At 42.6% G+C, this 16,202-nt stretch overlaps 1 protein-coding gene across 1 annotated transcript in view; it reads right to left on the bottom strand.

Annotated features, from left to right (window-relative positions):
- The window catches only part of LOC108093790 (type-2 histone deacetylase 1), a 28,566-nt gene extending 12,662 nt beyond the window's left edge, over positions 1–15,904 (bottom strand). The window contains exon 1 of the mRNA XM_017194071.2: positions 15,686–15,904. Within this exon, the coding sequence (XP_017049560.1) occupies positions 15,686–15,703 (18 nt within the window). The 5' untranslated portion in view covers positions 15,704–15,904. The remainder of the gene's footprint in view (positions 1–15,685) is intronic.
- Positions 15,905–16,202: the final 298 nt, after the last annotated feature.

Here is a 16,202-nt window from a genome sequence, read left to right as displayed (position 1 = left end):
CGAGCCACATGTGTAAATACACAGTGAGATAAGGGAATTAAAATCATTCGATCGTGCGAAAAAACAAGGTTAAAACGTATACTTTTTTTTTTTTAAATATTGAAAATTAAAAAAATTAAATGAACTATGATTTTTAATCACTTGTACTGTATTGTTGATATATATTTTTTAGGCTCAGATGGGTGTAAAACAAATCAACTTAGCAACTTTTATATGCGTTTCTTACTTATGTAGCTGTTAATTTTTTTATCTGCACCACCCGAAAGTATGAATAGAAGTTGCTGAGGTTGCCGAGAATGTGAATGCAAAGGGCTTTTGTGGCGCATCTAAATCAGCTGGCGAATTGCATGTCGGAGGCAATTTCAGCGGGAATCGTACCAGAAGCCAGAAATCGTAGAAGCAGCTCAATAAAATAATCATGAGCTTGCGTTGGCCGGAAACAAATGCGCATTTAACATTCATGTTGGCCAAAAATCAAATGCACACATGCACATGCCCCGCAAGGACTTAATCCTGCTGGTCCTGGCCCTACACCCCCTTCCCCTTTCCCTTCAACCCCACTTCCCCATCTACCCCACTGCTATGCTATAATCTTTTCGCTTTCGCTTTTCCTTTTTCTCCGACTGTCTGTCAGGGTTATGTAAAACCAGCCACAAAGTCATTTCACTGAGCGGATGTTTGCGGCCAAATGAAAGGACTGCAGCTCCGAGTGGGCTACGGGAAAAGCGGAAAGCTGACGAGAGGACACCGGGGGAAAGTCGGAAAATGGATGGTGAGGGGGCGGGCGGGGGAAATGGGAAAACCTCCTGTGTCTGGGCCACGTTTAGCACGCGCCGGGTCGTAAATTTTTCGTCTGCACAGCCCCTTGGACAGTTTAATTTCGATTTCCCTTTTATCCAATGAATGCGAAAATCGCGCGTGCAGTTCCGAAAAAAAACAAGCAACAAAAAATCCAAGGGAAAATCGGCGAAAAATCGAGGGAAAACTGCTGCCGGATGGGCAATGGCCAATGGCGGAAACGAAAGCGACAACTGCAAGAAAGTCGCAAGTAATTCGTAATGCATAAATAAACGCAAGGAGCGGCGACATTAAGGACATGAAAAAAGGGCATTTCCCCCTGGTTTTTCACAAATTCTCCGCCTGTCAACGCAACTGCTACTGTAGCGACATTTAAATTAAGTTCGTGATTTGGCAAATTGGTTTTGATTTATGCACATTTGCATACGAGCTGACATGCGGAATGTGCAAAATCTAGTTTCAAAGAGTTCCAGAGGCGAAAAGCGAACGCACATGATGATTAATTGCTTTGTCATGGCTGCGAAATTAATTTCAATTTCTGCATTACATGGAGTTACGAAGCCAACCAGGATTTCCACAAATATGGGACAATATTTGTTCTAGGTCAATGGAACGATATAATTAGGGAGCTTATATCCGTCATTAGTGCCGAATCAATCAAAGTCGAACGGAAATTAACCTTCTATCGAATACATAGCAGGCTAGAATCATAAGCCCTTGAATAATTTAATATTAAATGTCATTATATGATAAAGCCAATTTGAAGGACTTAAACAGAGCTTAGGAAATATCTCCAGATTTATATTTAATTTATAAATTAAAGAAATAGCAAGAAGTAAATCAATGCATAGTGAAATTCCAGTTCGCATTTCAATTCCATCTCGTGCATATTTAAGCCGACTTTCGGTATATAAACATTTTATGTTCTGTTGGCCTGAAAGTGGCCCAAAACCCTAACTCGTTTAACGTCCTTCGTGTTCATAAAGATACAACAAGGAAGGCCCAAAAATTGAAAAAGGTCAAGTGGCGGTGAATAAAAACTGTGTATGGCATAAAAGTTTATATTGCACATTTGCACACATGCAGGCTACTTAGTCATAAACGTCCGTCCCGAGAATATATGTACATATTTATACTGTACATTGTGTATAAATTTTTCAATATAATTTTATTCGCTCGCTGGCCGCTACTTCTTGAATTTGGTTATCACTGGAACGTGTAGGCGCAGCAGATTACTCTGTCTTTTTCCCACACCCTCTGTCTTTCTCTTCCTCGCACCCCTCTTCCATCTCTTTCCGATGCCTTTAACTTGTCTCTTTCATGCTGACACTGTCCGTCAAAAGATTTTATTGCCTCAGCAGAGAGAGTCGCATTAAAAAAAAATCAAAGATACAGAGCACATAAATACTTTTACGAGTTGAAAGCTGTCGTTTTGTTCGGAAGGGAAAACTGCGGATTGCTCAATGGGATTTCCACCAGTTTTGCCAATTTCGTTATGATTTTTCACTCAACTGAAACCCGAGTTTGGTAATTTATCTAGAATCCAGGGAAATCGCTATTTATTTGATTAGGCAATCGGTTTATATATAGACTAGGGGTCTTATCAGAAGTTCCGAGAAACCCAGCTAATGATTCGGTTTACGTTTTCCCGCTCACTTTTGTAAATAAAATGCTATGAAGCCATTTTCAGCCACCGAAGTTTGTAATTAACATACAACTAATTAAATTTTGCGGCAGGCTTTAACCGAGCACCGCACGTATGAAAAACATATTTAATTTTTACTATTTTTTTTGACATGCGTGGGCCTTAATTTAATAAACCCAGCTGAACAAATAAATAACAATTTTAAAGCGCAGTCAATACCCCCGCAGAAAGTGTACAATGGGAGAAATTCAATCACCATAAACTGGCTGTATTTAAATCGATTGTAAGGGCTCTACTTTCATGCTTTTTAATCAACTGTTGCTCATTAATTGGCGATTTATCGGCACCTCTCTGATTTTCTGTCTGCGCGTGAATCAATTTTTCCGAGTCAAATAAATGAAATGAAATAATCGCATGATTGATGTCCGCTAATTAACTTTGATATTATTATTATTATGATTATTGGACTTTCCGTTTGATGGTGATGAACTGGCGTGTACCTGTGTAAGTAAAAATAAAATGGCATTCGGTCGTTGCGATCTAGAAAGCTTGTTAAGTCCGTATAATAAGCGATGGTCCCCCTTTAATTATGTGCATATAAATTGCGCGTTGCAGGAACATGGATTTTATATAGCAGAGCCCCTCCCCCTTTGGACTTTGTCTGGATAAAGGCAGACTAACCGCCTTTTTGGGCGGAAAAAGCCACAGGAATTCTTCAAATTAGTCAAAAAATTGAGGCTTTAATTGCCTGCGGTAAGGCTGCTATTTTCAATGGCAATTTTCCGAAACGATTCGGGAAAAGTTTTTCGATTAACCTAAAGGGGCAAGGACAACTATTATGTGGAGCCATAGAGCTGCGGTGCTGCTCGTCCTTCATCCTTTCCGTGCCTCCCTGTGGCCTATTTTTATGAGCGAAGTTTTAATGATTTACGAGTTATATTGCAACACATTCGCCTCTCGCCAAGTTAGTCAACTTGTTAAGGGGTTCTGGAGTCAGCTGCTGCTGCAAATACACTGAGCAAGTGAATTGGAGGTAAAATTTAGTTTTTCACATCCACAACTTTATAGCAAAAGGCTTTAACTGATAAAAAAGTTCACAAGTTCTAATTCTCGAGGCCCACAGCCCATAATTTTTGCCTTTTTAGGCCGATTCCAAAGTGGCAAAACTCTTAATGTTTGATATCGCATCCTTGATACAACTGCATTCAAATATGATTAATTTTGGGATGGTCGAAATTTTGACCCCTGTTCATGTCAGATTTTTCCAAGTTTTCCATTCAGTGCAAAAGAAGAGCTAACTCAGTACATCTAGGAGCCATATCTCCGTCGATTTGATTTGATTCTTTTAAAGATAAAAAGTATTTTTTAAATATTTTATAGGATTTATTTTCCTAAATCAATATTTTAGATCATTTTGGAAACAATTTTTTTTCAGTGCTTCGCCAGTCCGGCAATTAAAACCCATCTGGCGGAGGGCGTGGCACTCGCATGCTTGTCACTTTTCGGCGCAGATTTTCGAGGGGAATCGCAATCGAAATCAGAATCGAAATCGAGCGCGAGCGCGAGTCGACTGCTCCATTGATTGAAATTTACGATTTGTGGGACTGAGCTTGTTGTCCTCGGAACGGAAATGTTGTCATTGGCAAATTCAGGGCGCCATTTCGCCTTCTGGCCAAGCGGCGCGTCACTTTTATGGCAAGCGGAAGTCCTCGTGTTATTTATGTCCTGTGGGTTATCTTGAAAGAAGATGGGGTGGTAGTGGAAGTGGTGTTGGCGGGTGAAAGTGAATGCGAAAGGAGGTGTCCTCGCCTCAATTATGCCTTCGGTAGGAAGGAGAAACTCTCGCCTGGGGCGCCTATTTAATAGCTTATTAGGACGCCGGGGCAAAAGCAAACAAAGGCCGATGTGAAAATCCAATTAAATGTGACATCTGCCCCAGAAAATCCACGGCGTGATTTTGATATATGGGTTAAGTCGAGTGTGAGCCCATGGCCCAATAAACAATTGATGAAACTTTCGTTCGATCAGCGCAGCTAATTTATGAAGGGGCCCGATTCGCTGGCGATGGTAATTGACAATGCCAAATGACTGACTGTGGGCCTGGCCCGCAATTAGTTCCCCATAATGATGCATCATTATGGCCAGTAATTCATCAACACTGCACACCCACTCCACATTTCCATTTCCCCACTTCTCCACTGCTCGCTCCGTTTTTCCCCAATCATAAATCACAAAAGCCAGGCACTCTGGCCCACTATGCGTATGGGCAATTTGATAAATATTCAAGACAAATATGCAAAGCTCTCCCTATTCCCGGAATTCACAAGAAGTTGGCCGTGTTTTTTTTTTCCACCTAGCCAGAAGAGCGTTATTTAATCTCGTTTGCCAGCAACGTTTTATCGAGGCGGGAAGGAGCGCTAATAAGTCTGCAACGTGACATTTGCCATTTGGCGGTTCGGTGGTAAATAAAGTTCTGGTCCTTGGACAGCCTGCGGCTGCAAATGAAGAAGATGACTTTATCGGGGCACTAGGCGAAAAAATGTGGCACAAAAAGAGGCGAAAGAGAAAACAAAATGGCTTTGCCATGTTGCCGTGGCGAATGTAAATAGCAAAACGTGATGGGCTCTCGGGTGGTTCGGTGGTTCGGTTGCTTTGCTGGTTGGCTGGTTGGCTGGTGGGGTGCTGAACTCGCAGCTAAAAGTGACAATAAATGCCGGCGGTTATGTATAAATTGCTAAAGTGTGCGGAAAGATTTACGGGTCCAACCAATGGACCAGAGTGCCGTCCCCTCCGCCTCCACTCTTCACCCATCAGCCAGCCACCCATTTGCCACCCATTTCCCACTTGCCACCCACCTGGCGCACCCAGTAGTTCTCAAACAAATAAGCAAAGCTTAGGGCCAGGTGCTTTTAGCTTGATTGCCAGCTCAGAACAGGTGGGTCGCCTGAATCTGGTGGGTCAGGTGGCTCCGTTGGCCCGGTGGGCTGGCAAAGAGGCAGCCACCCACTCGAAATGACAGCTTGGCCGGCACTCAACAAGGCCGCTTGTCGCTTGTCGCTTTCAAGTGCCAAGTGATGGAGATGGCCAAGGAGGGGAGAGTTCGCCCATCAAGAGTCGCATCAAGGAGCTGTTGTCGCACTCATCGTAGTCCACTCCTCCAAGGACTGACCTAATCATCTGCGATTGGCTGGCAAATTGATTTCAATTAGCCGCCCCGTCCGGAAATGCAGATTTTTCATACTCAATTTTTCAGATGTTTTATAGCTACTTCCCCTTCCGCGCAGAGGATATTAAAAATTTGTGGGGCAGGCGGCGCACATCGTTCACGAATTCGCTCATAATTTCTTGGGGGAACAGGGAAAGGGCAGGGGCCAAACATCATTACCAACTTCTCCCCTCTCCCACCCCCTCACTTTTTGCTTAATGAGCCGGGGGGAAGTGCCACTCCCCCATTGGGCCCCACTTCCTTATCCTGCAGCTCACACTTGAACCATTTGTCGCCATATTTATTTTAATGGTTGCTCAATTTAATCACTTCGACATCGGCGCCACACGCTGATGGACTCAACTGGGGGCTGGGTGGAAAGTCAGGGAAATTCGTTGGAGAGTTGCGTGGAAAATCGAAAGAGGGAAAGTGGGGAAACGGGGAGAGGGGTTGTAGAACGTGAGCAGCGAAAGTCAAGGCGCCCTTTATTTTTGTGGCTGGAAAATGTTTTAAGATTTCATTTTATGCGACATTTAATTAAGCGAGCAAACTTTTTTAAGTTTTAATGGAGGATGTCGTCGAACACGCGAGCACACACACACATACTCGAGAACATATATCCTTGCATACATATATGAGTACACATGCACATGGCTTTCCTCGAACGCATTACTTATTACTTTGGCACACTTTATCCAACCATTTCAGCACCCTCAGCGATAAGTGGAATAAGCCATCTATAACCGAATTCATGGGATACTTTTCTAGCTTAAATATAGTAGTAATATAATATAAAAATATTCCAAAAAGTAAATAAATAATAATAATAAAAAATAAAAATAACTGCAGGAATATAATTAAGTTTAAAGAAGTTAATAACATTTAAGAATTGTAAATCAACGTGATTTAAATATAAGACTAAATATAAACACATTTTCGTCTTTATTTTCTTTAAATTATATACATTTTTGTTGCTTTATCCCATCCGATTTCGAAAGGAAGAGCATTCGCTCTTTGTTGCCATGGCATCTATTTGTTTCCCCCATTGCCTTTGCACTTTGTTTAACAGTTTATTAAATTGACTTTCAGTCGCGTGGATGCAGTAAAACATTTTTCGAGAAAATATTTGAAAATTTATTAAATCAACCCGGCGATGCATCTTCATCCTGCTCTTCGTCATCGTCATCCTGGGGGCTCCGAAAAAGGAGGGGATTGGTGAGGGGGCATTGGTATGGTGCTATGGTGGTATGGTGGCAGGATGGGAGTCCTGGGCCTGCATTTTGTTGCTTGGCCAAGTGAAATGAGCTGCATCCGGTCTATAGCAGCTGCAGGCGTTGCATTCTTAACGCCCCAGCACTCTTTTGCCCACATTCACATGTCCTGCAGCTGCCGGGCCACGGGCTACCGCTGTATCCTGCGAGCTTTTTGAGTGTGTCTGTGTTTGTGTGTGTGTGTGTTTCTGTGTGCGGCTGGTGGGAGGTGCGGTTCCCTGTCTCTCTCTCTCTGTGTGTGTGTGTGTCGGCGTACTTTATTCCTTTTCCTGTGCGCTAGCGCATTTCCGCTCCGCAGACACTGAAACTGATACGAAGTCAGGCAGCGAATTTTGATGCATTTCCGGGGAAGCTGCGCCACGTTTAATGGTGGAGCGCACACGCGAAGAATTTATGTTCAATCTTAGCAAAATAATGATTATCTTTTATTTTATGGTTGAGCGAACGACGACATCCTGCTCCTTCTTCTTTCATTCCTCCATTCCGCCTTTCTTTTCACGTGCGGGATCCCGGTCATATTTTCCGGAAGCACCCAGTGCAGCTCACGATTGCACTTGTCCTGTTCCAGGACAATTATCGGGCGACACAAATTGCAATTGCCCGAAGCCCCGGGACAATTGATGGGCAACCATTCATTATGTCCCGGAGAACAGACAACAACAGACCAGCCCGTCCACGCCCACAAAAGCGATTTAAATTCTGATTGGGTGGGCGTGGCCACTGAGGGGCCCTCCATGGGTTAATATCCTTGAAGGACTTCGGGCCTGATGAAGATTTGATAATGCGGTTGACTGGCACAGCTGCCAAGATATGCACTTGCCGAAGATTGCAAATCTTGGTTTTACAAGGGGAATCGCATATGCACAAACTAGATGGTGCGGTCAAGATTTTGGGTCGTCAATGGGAAAGTGTACCAAATAAGCTGAACCATCCAATGAGAGTTCCTCTTACTCAGTTGAAAATAAAGGGTAAGAGTCAAAAACAGAATTAAATCGTTCCAGAAACTTTTAAGGCCGTCTGATGATTACTTATATTTCCCTTGCCTTCGCCTTATTAAAAGTGCTCCACACACTTTCAGAGCAACTCTCAAGTCGAAATACTTTGCATATTCGCAGGAATTATTCAAGATGGTGTTGGCCCATCATTATTTCGAAGTGTGCGAGGCGCAGTGAGAGCCGTTTTCTTGGCACTTTCAGACAGGAAGCCGGATAGTATTCCCGTTTCCTCGTTTCGGGCGGCGCGTGTAAGAACTTTCCACGGATAACGTCACTTAAGGCGAGATGTATTCAAGCCCGCAAATGACGTAACCTGCTCGCAGTTTCCCCACTTAATGGGCGAGCTCAAAAGAGCGGGGAAACCCCGCATAATGCCTGACCATAACTTCCAATTAAACTAGCTGCGTTCTAACCAGACCAAAAATATATAAAAAAAAAACGAACGCAGCATATTCGCCAAGTGCGGTGGCGAATGTTTTGGTTTTGATTAAGTATACGCCCCGTGGCAAACGCAGCCGCAGTGGCAATAGTGAGCCGCATGTGGCGCGTTTGTTGCATTCAAATGGCACTGACATTTGGCCCAGCTGCATTCCATTCCCATTTCGATTCCCATTTCAATTCATTGGGGTCCGTGGTTTTTTCGGCGGCGGGAGGACGAGGGGGCGTGGCAGGTCGAGTGGGGTTAACTTTTTTGGCTCGCCATGTTGACTTTGCGCTTAATTGTTTTATTGTCCGCCAAGTGTTGGCCATTACACACACACACACAGACACAGTGAGGCACTCACACAGTCACAGACACAGTCACACTTGAAGTTTGCTCTCTCTGCCGGGCAGTTTGGCCCTGTCGTTGACCTCGTTGGCGGATTCCCGCCTCGGGATTCACCCGGTTCTGGCCATCTTCACCATGGCTATTTTTTCTTCCCATTTTTTTTCTGCCGCTTTTCAGTTCGCTGAGTTGTCGAATTCCGAATGGGAGAGTTCAGGCCGTCGCCTGCTGTCTGATATACGAGCTTCTGCCGGCTGCACAAATTATGCCAAGTGCAATACTTGAGGCACTGGCCGGGAAGTGGGCGTGGCTCAGCCTCCTACCAGCAGATTGGCGGCTTTAATTAACTTCTGGCACAGAGAAAAAACTTATCACCCAAGGGTCCCACTTGGCACTTTTCAATGTTTTTTGCTTATCCTTTATGTTATATTTATAAAATGGTTTATCAACTATTATATGTTTTCGAAAAAGTTCATGTTATTTAAAATGTTTTTAACAAAATAATTATGGGGCTGCACAAAAAGATAGATTAAAAACTACAAAAAGGGATGCTTGCTAATGCAATTGGGTTTAAAAGTTTTTCTTAATTGCTTTCTTTTTATTTATATTTGTGGTGGTTGGGTTTTTGTTCACTGTAAGTGAAAATCTCATTACTCTGTGCGCGTTTTTTCTGTGATTTTCCATCGCATGCACATGAATTCGTTAAGTCTCGCTTTAATTTCAATTTTTATTAACAAGCAACTTCATTACGGAACTTCAGTTGCAATATGAAGGGGGCAACCTTGCTCCCCCATCCTGCGCTTGTAAGCCAGTCCTGATCCCAGTCTAAGCTGGCTTTAACAGGACATTAAGCCGACATATACACATAATAAACGCTGCATGTGTTTGCGTTGCGGTCTCAGACGGAACCAAAATATTTGGAGACTACAAAGTGCAACAACACGAAGGGTTTTCCAGGTGGACGGGCTGACTAGACCAAACCGAAACAAAATACCCAAATAGACAGAACAAACAGCAGGAGAACAACTTTAATGGCCACTGGCCAGCCCAGACCACCGCCCACCGCCCACTGCCAACTTTCTTGGCCAAGGTAAGCAATTGCGTGCCGGCCATCCATAAGTTTTCCGCCTGTTGGCAATCCGGTCACATAGCCGTTGGACCCACGTCAGCCACTTCCGAATGCATACACAGTTGACTTGTCAGCCTGTTAATTTGCTAAATAATTTTCCAATCCGCCCCGCCCCCTTTTTGGGGAAAAGAAACGTAACTCAAGTTGGCACGCCCACTTCTCCGAGGAGCCGAACGTGCCAAACAAAAGGGATGTGTATCGGACAACCAGCGATTGGAAAACACCTTTTGTACCTACTTCAAGAATTTATTACTTACAAAATGTATTAAATAAACGTAAACACTTATCACAATTTAATACATAATAACAAATATCTTCTTGTTTCCTAACAAGTATTGTTTGGAACTTTTGGAAACTTAAGGCACAATAAATGTTATATACAAAAGTATAAAGAGGTATTTATTTAGTCAATATAGTACCTATATACCATCTCTGCCATAATCCAGCCTAGTCTAATTCGGAATTCGGAATGATACATTTTGGTTTGGGGGAAAAACTATTTATGATTTCCCAACACGATTCTTCCTACACCTTTTGCTACTCCTTCGTTTATTTGTTTGTCGTTTGCAGGCTACGTGAGATTGTTGGGCGTTTAAAAAAAACCCGATGAGCCATGAACCCAATGTCCTTCATACACACACACAAAACACACACAAACACACCCATCAATTAGCGTTGAAGATTTAATTGTGGCACGTGTGAACTTAATTAAACGGCATTAGATTGTGTAATTGTAGACACGATATGAACGGACACGGTTGCCCGTCCTTAATTATGGGCACCTTTGACCCCCCAAAAAAGGAGTATAATTAAAGTGCAACTTTGGCCACTGCATTTGCATTCCAATTAATTTTTGAGCACGCATGCAATATGCATTTTTTCGGTAAACTTTTGTTTGCCAGCTGCCAAGGTAAAAATGGAAAACGGGGCGAAAATTGAGGTTGGTTATTATTTTACGGTTTGCGGCAAAGTGTTTTAGGGGGGCCCAACTTTAGTTGCATTTAATTAGCATTATTGTCATGGCAACGGCAAAACCCATTATCGGCGTAAATTACCTTGCCTTCCGAATGAGAGAGTTGATTACCCCGAAAATCATCCTTTCGAATAGAAACGAATTTAATTATATTAAGCCCGACACAGATATTAATTGTGCAAGCAAATTATGGAGGTGCAATTTTCGGTTTCGGCTCGGTTCATTTGATCAGGTCAACTCGTTTGTTAGGCACATGTTTCCTGTGTTAATTAAGGAAAGGATTTGTTTGCTACCGGAAAACCCAATGAAAATTGCAGAAATTGCGACAAGATAAATGTGCTTATAGGATTGCAGAAAATTTCAGTGATACTTAATGCCTAAGATATCCAGCTCTTAGAGAATTTGTTATAGACACCAGCAGACAAATTATGTGGTTTCTGCTTGATAATGATATTGCTAGCAATTTGGCCAACAATTAGGAAGCATTTAAGTTTAATCCGAAAATGTTAAGAGCTTATCTCACCATTTAATTGGCCCAACTTTTCATCTCTGGCTGGTTATGCAAACCAGACTGCAGGGGAGTGCCGTGATATCGGAGGGTTTTTCGCATTAAAAAGTCGTTTATAATTAGATTCTCGATCATTCAGCAGTGGCAACAGTAGAATGACCTCTATTCGATGGCCGATAGGTTTGATAGCGACCTACCAGTTGACTCATTGTTTACGGGTTGATCAAGGAAAAACGAGTAGAGCAAGTCTGGTGTGTAGGGTGATTGCTTTATTGATACTTCTTATCAACAGGAAGATAGGAGAAAGCCCCGCCGATCGCAAAGCACTTCAAAGATTTCGGGGGGCATAAAAGCATTGGCCAGCCGTCGGTTTAGACCAAGTTACGAACGAACCGTGAAGCGAGCAACATGCACTCCCAGCTAACTGCCATCCTGCTGGCCACCGTGGCCATCGGCTCCTGCATCGCGAGTCCCGCCCTGATCTCAGGACACTCGAGAATGTTCGAGCTAATGAGTGCCACCAGCGAGCAGCAACGGAATAACCCCCCAACTGGCCGCCGCCTGCTTCAACTATTACAACCCGATTCTGAATTCTGATCTCGCGGCGTACGATGAGGAATACGCTCAGTGCTCGATTAGTTACGACGAAGGCCGCTTGGCAGTCCTGAAGCGGTATGACGACCCCCTTTGGGATGTCAGCAATTACACCTTCGATGCCTGCAAGAGGGTTCTCGACTGCGATTTTCTGGAGAACAGCCAGGTATCACTGAACTGCTATGCGAACAAGGTGAGTTACTTAATTGAGTTGAAAAATATGAGGATATTTTATATATATAAAATATATATATGAGGATATAATATATATTCATATTAGTACTATTTTTAATGAGATTCAATTATTTACTTCAGGGTCCGATTGAATCTAAGGAGTTGAACACTGCGGCCTTCAATGCCTCGAAATTGTACAGTTCCCTGGGTCAGGAAGTCGAACAGCTCCAATTTAGCCGTGAGCTTTGCTTCAACATTTCGAGACGGAATTACGAGCTCCGTTCCGGAAACACATATCAAGACCTTCAAAGCTGCCTAATGGGTCTGTCGCCTGTGCCAGAGATCACCACCACCACCACTACCACGACTACCGAACCCACCACCACTACCACCGTCCTGATATCTTCCAGCACAGATGAGGTAACAACCACAACAACTCCTTTGCCGAACGACAGCTCCTCAACGATCTCCCCCTCGACAATTTCCCACTTTGGGTCCAATGAAGGCAACAGTGCTCATAGCGAGCACCAGAGGACATTTTCTAATAATATGAGAATATTTACATAAATTGTACATCTCAAAAGATTTATTAAAATGAACATTGCAAACTGTATTTCCAAATAGAGTTGTGAAATATGTAATGTAACAGAAATTTAAAAGAAACATAACAAAAATTATAAGCTTAATTTAAGGATCTCTTCTGCTTGAAACTGGTCTAATAAAAGATGTTAAAGGGGAACACCCTAGATAATTGCAAAATAATAGAGGGTATTAAGGAGCGGTAAAGGATGAGGGGCTGGCTCCATTCACAATCCAAGCAGATCTAGGTGGCTGGGAATGTTTTTTGAAATTTTGAACATGTAAAATTACCAACAAACAGCAAAAATTAATTTTAAGGTTTTCTACCTTACACAGCTCATGGCTTATCGAATGGCAAACTGTTTCGAATTTCACTGCCAGAACATGACCACCGAGTATGGATGCAATTTTCCCCCAACTTATTTATTTAACTGACATGTTTTTCGGGCGGCCGGTGTGGAAAACATGTGGTGAATGCTAATCATGCAATTTGCTCTATTTCTAATGTGAGGCTGTGCTTTTGCATTTTGTTAAGCCCACTGATTTGATGAGGACTTTGGAAAAGTCGGACGAAAGCGGCGCTAACTGCAAATTGCAATAGAAGGGCAGAACAAGGTTCTGATAATAATCAATGAGAATTCTGCTCTAATTTCAGGTCATAATGCTCTACCATTACCTGAAACCATAAACACAATTTGGCATGCAAACTAGAGGCTTATTTAATTCTGCGTGAAAAGCGTTGATGTTTTGGGGCTGAATTTTGCGTTAAATTGTTCGCCACTGCACTTAAATAATGTAAATATAATTTGGCTGTTTGAACACATTTTATGCGAGCTCATGTTTCTGCTTGGCCGAAAAAGGGGACATGGTTTTGTTTTCATTGTGTTTGCCTTTTCATTCGGCTTCATTCAGGTGACAATGCAACTAATTATAGTCAACAATGTGGCATGCCCCTTCCCCTTGGCCCCGCGTTAAATAAATCAGAAAGTAATTAAAACAACATGAAATGCGACTGTGAGTCGGCTGCCGTTTGAGTTTCAGCTTCAGTTTCAGTTCTAGTTTCCGTTTTAGTTCCAGCGGAAGCTGCACTTGCCATCCTTGTACGGAGCTACCCATTTAGCAAACAAAACAAAATGAAGGCGAAAATCTGAGAAGCCAAAACGAGCCAAAAAATACCCTTATATACTATGGATTGAAATTAAATTTTTGAATCTGTAAGTTAAAGAAAAAACTGATTAAATAAAAAACTAAGACAAAAACTGTATGTAGATAAAAACCTCAAAGTACATTTATTTCCATAAAAGGAAACATTTTTAAACAATTTTGCCTAAGCTCATAGTATAGCAAGCAATATTGTATCTTCCAGTTAGAAGTGCTTTTCTGTGTTTCAGCAAAGTTACCAGCAAAACTTAAAATGTTTTTTTTTAAGGGTATTTAGAACAAAACCAACAATGACAGCCATCGGTCGAAGGAAGCCACAACAGCACAACTTGAAATGGAAAATATCCTCGGATGGGTTTCCCCGGGGATCCAGAGGAGGTTACAAGCGTAGGGAAATGGGAAAAAATGTGGAAGCAAAATAAACTTAATTTACGCTTATTTGCGTTGACAAACGCTTCCAAAAGAGTGCAAGTTTTAATTGCAAAATTTATTTCATTTGCCGATGCGAGGGGATTGTTGTGGGGAAACCAGTTAACTGGTTCACCAACTGAAATTGATCTTACGAAGGACCGTTTCAATTAAAGTGAAAACAATACTGCCATTCAGCTTTTCAGTTATCGCCAACACCTTCCCAGTCCGCTGATATTTTGACATCAGTGTCAGCTTTATGATAATTAGCGAGCGACTTCGCTCGAGGGCGGCCATACGTCATGGCAAGCTGTCAATGGGCCAAGCGATTTATGGCCCAGTTTAATCAGCATCCGGCCGCCATAAAATGTGAAATCAATTTGGCCAAGGCTGGCATAAAGTTTTCGAAAGCGGAGCAGCAAGGAATGTACATTAGTTGCGGCGAAAGTGTGCTCACACTTTTTGCAGACACTGTTTCGTCCTCCTTGCCGCAGGCGGAATTTTCATTAAAGCATTTTTGATGTCTAATTTGCATATTTCGCAGCTGGCCGAGTTGCATGCCGACACTCTGAGGCAGGCAAGTGACACGTTAAGCATTCAAAAGCGGGCGCAAAATGCAAAATTGGGGTTGGGGTTGGGGAAGAGTGGCAAGTGGAAAGTGGAAAGGCCCACTGCACTCGAAAGAAAAGTGCAAGCTTTTCTCTCCTGATGGCCGGCTGTCAGTCGCCCGTTCTTCGTCCGCTCCCTTCCGTGGCTCAGATTTTGGCCAGGACAAAGTGTCGAGTGGCAACACTAATTCGCAAGCTGCCCGAACAACAGCAGCAACATGGAAAATGCACACACATACGAACACACACACACACTAACACTCACACTCCTTTTTTGTGTTGGATTTTCAGCTAAATTTGTGCCAGCGCTTTTTCCGCTTGCTTTTTGTTAATTTCCAATTTTCAAACCATTTCTGGCTGGGTGTGTGCACAGCTGCTCCCTGTGTGTGTGTGTATGTGTATGTGTATGTGGGTTCGGTCAACATTTCGTTTGGCTCATGGCATTAATTCAATTACTGTTTGCATATTGCCAGAGATCCGAGCTCATGTAAGTTTCATCGTTCCTGCAGCTCAAAAAAGGGAGGGGTTCGCTTAAAAGGATACTGAAGTTTCCACCGAGCATCCTTAAAAGGAGAAACTTAAATTGCGCCCGGAATTATGTTGGTTATCCGAAACAGCAAACGAAAATTGCACGAAATGTGGAAAAACATCACAACTTACAGTGGCCAAAAAAATAAACGAACGAATTATTAATAGGCAAATTAACAAAATGAATAAAATATTAAAATTCATTGAAATAACAACACGTTTTTACATTTTGATATTTTTTAAAGGGACTTTAAAGGAGAATAAGTAAGTCATTTTATATTATTTGGATATTCGTGTGTCAGGTTTTTCCCCCTTTTTACTTTTACAGAAATGTTTAACTTACCAATGTTTTTGAGCACATGCTAAAGCTTTTTCAATGATTTTTGTGGAGTTTTAATTGGAGTTGAGTGTGTGCACTCAGGTGGATTTCTCACATGCAACTTGCAGGTCCTTGTTTCATATTCCGATGACGTTAAAGTAATTTCCATATATGCTGAAACAATTTTGGCCAACCCTTCACCGACGGTTCGGAGCGATCGCGACTCGTTTATTTCTGGGCTTCTGCCGCTGCAACCGTTGGAACGAATGAGCCGCCTGCCCCCAGATGCTTGGCCATTTATAATCTGGCCCAGAAGTGGTAGCTGGTAAGGCGCCATCGCTGCACGATGCTATTGTTAGATATGCCACCTGTTGGTATATAGGAGAGCGGTTGACATTGGGAGCGGAAAAGCCGGCGGAACGCTCTGGCTAATTACTCCGCTATCAAAGGCTGTAAATACAGTAGTGGTCAATGGAAGAGTACCAGGCTAACCAAAGAACTACATTCGCTCTACAGTTAAAAATACTATATTGAATAATAT

Source organism: Drosophila ficusphila, unplaced genomic scaffold, assembly GCF_018152265.1.
Source record: "Drosophila ficusphila isolate 14025-0441.05 unplaced genomic scaffold, ASM1815226v1 contig_414, whole genome shotgun sequence".
Lineage (NCBI taxonomy): Eukaryota > Metazoa > Arthropoda > Insecta > Diptera > Drosophilidae > Drosophila > Drosophila ficusphila.
Note: the sequence above shows the minus strand (reverse complement) of the source record. Positions and strands in the feature narration are given on the sequence as shown.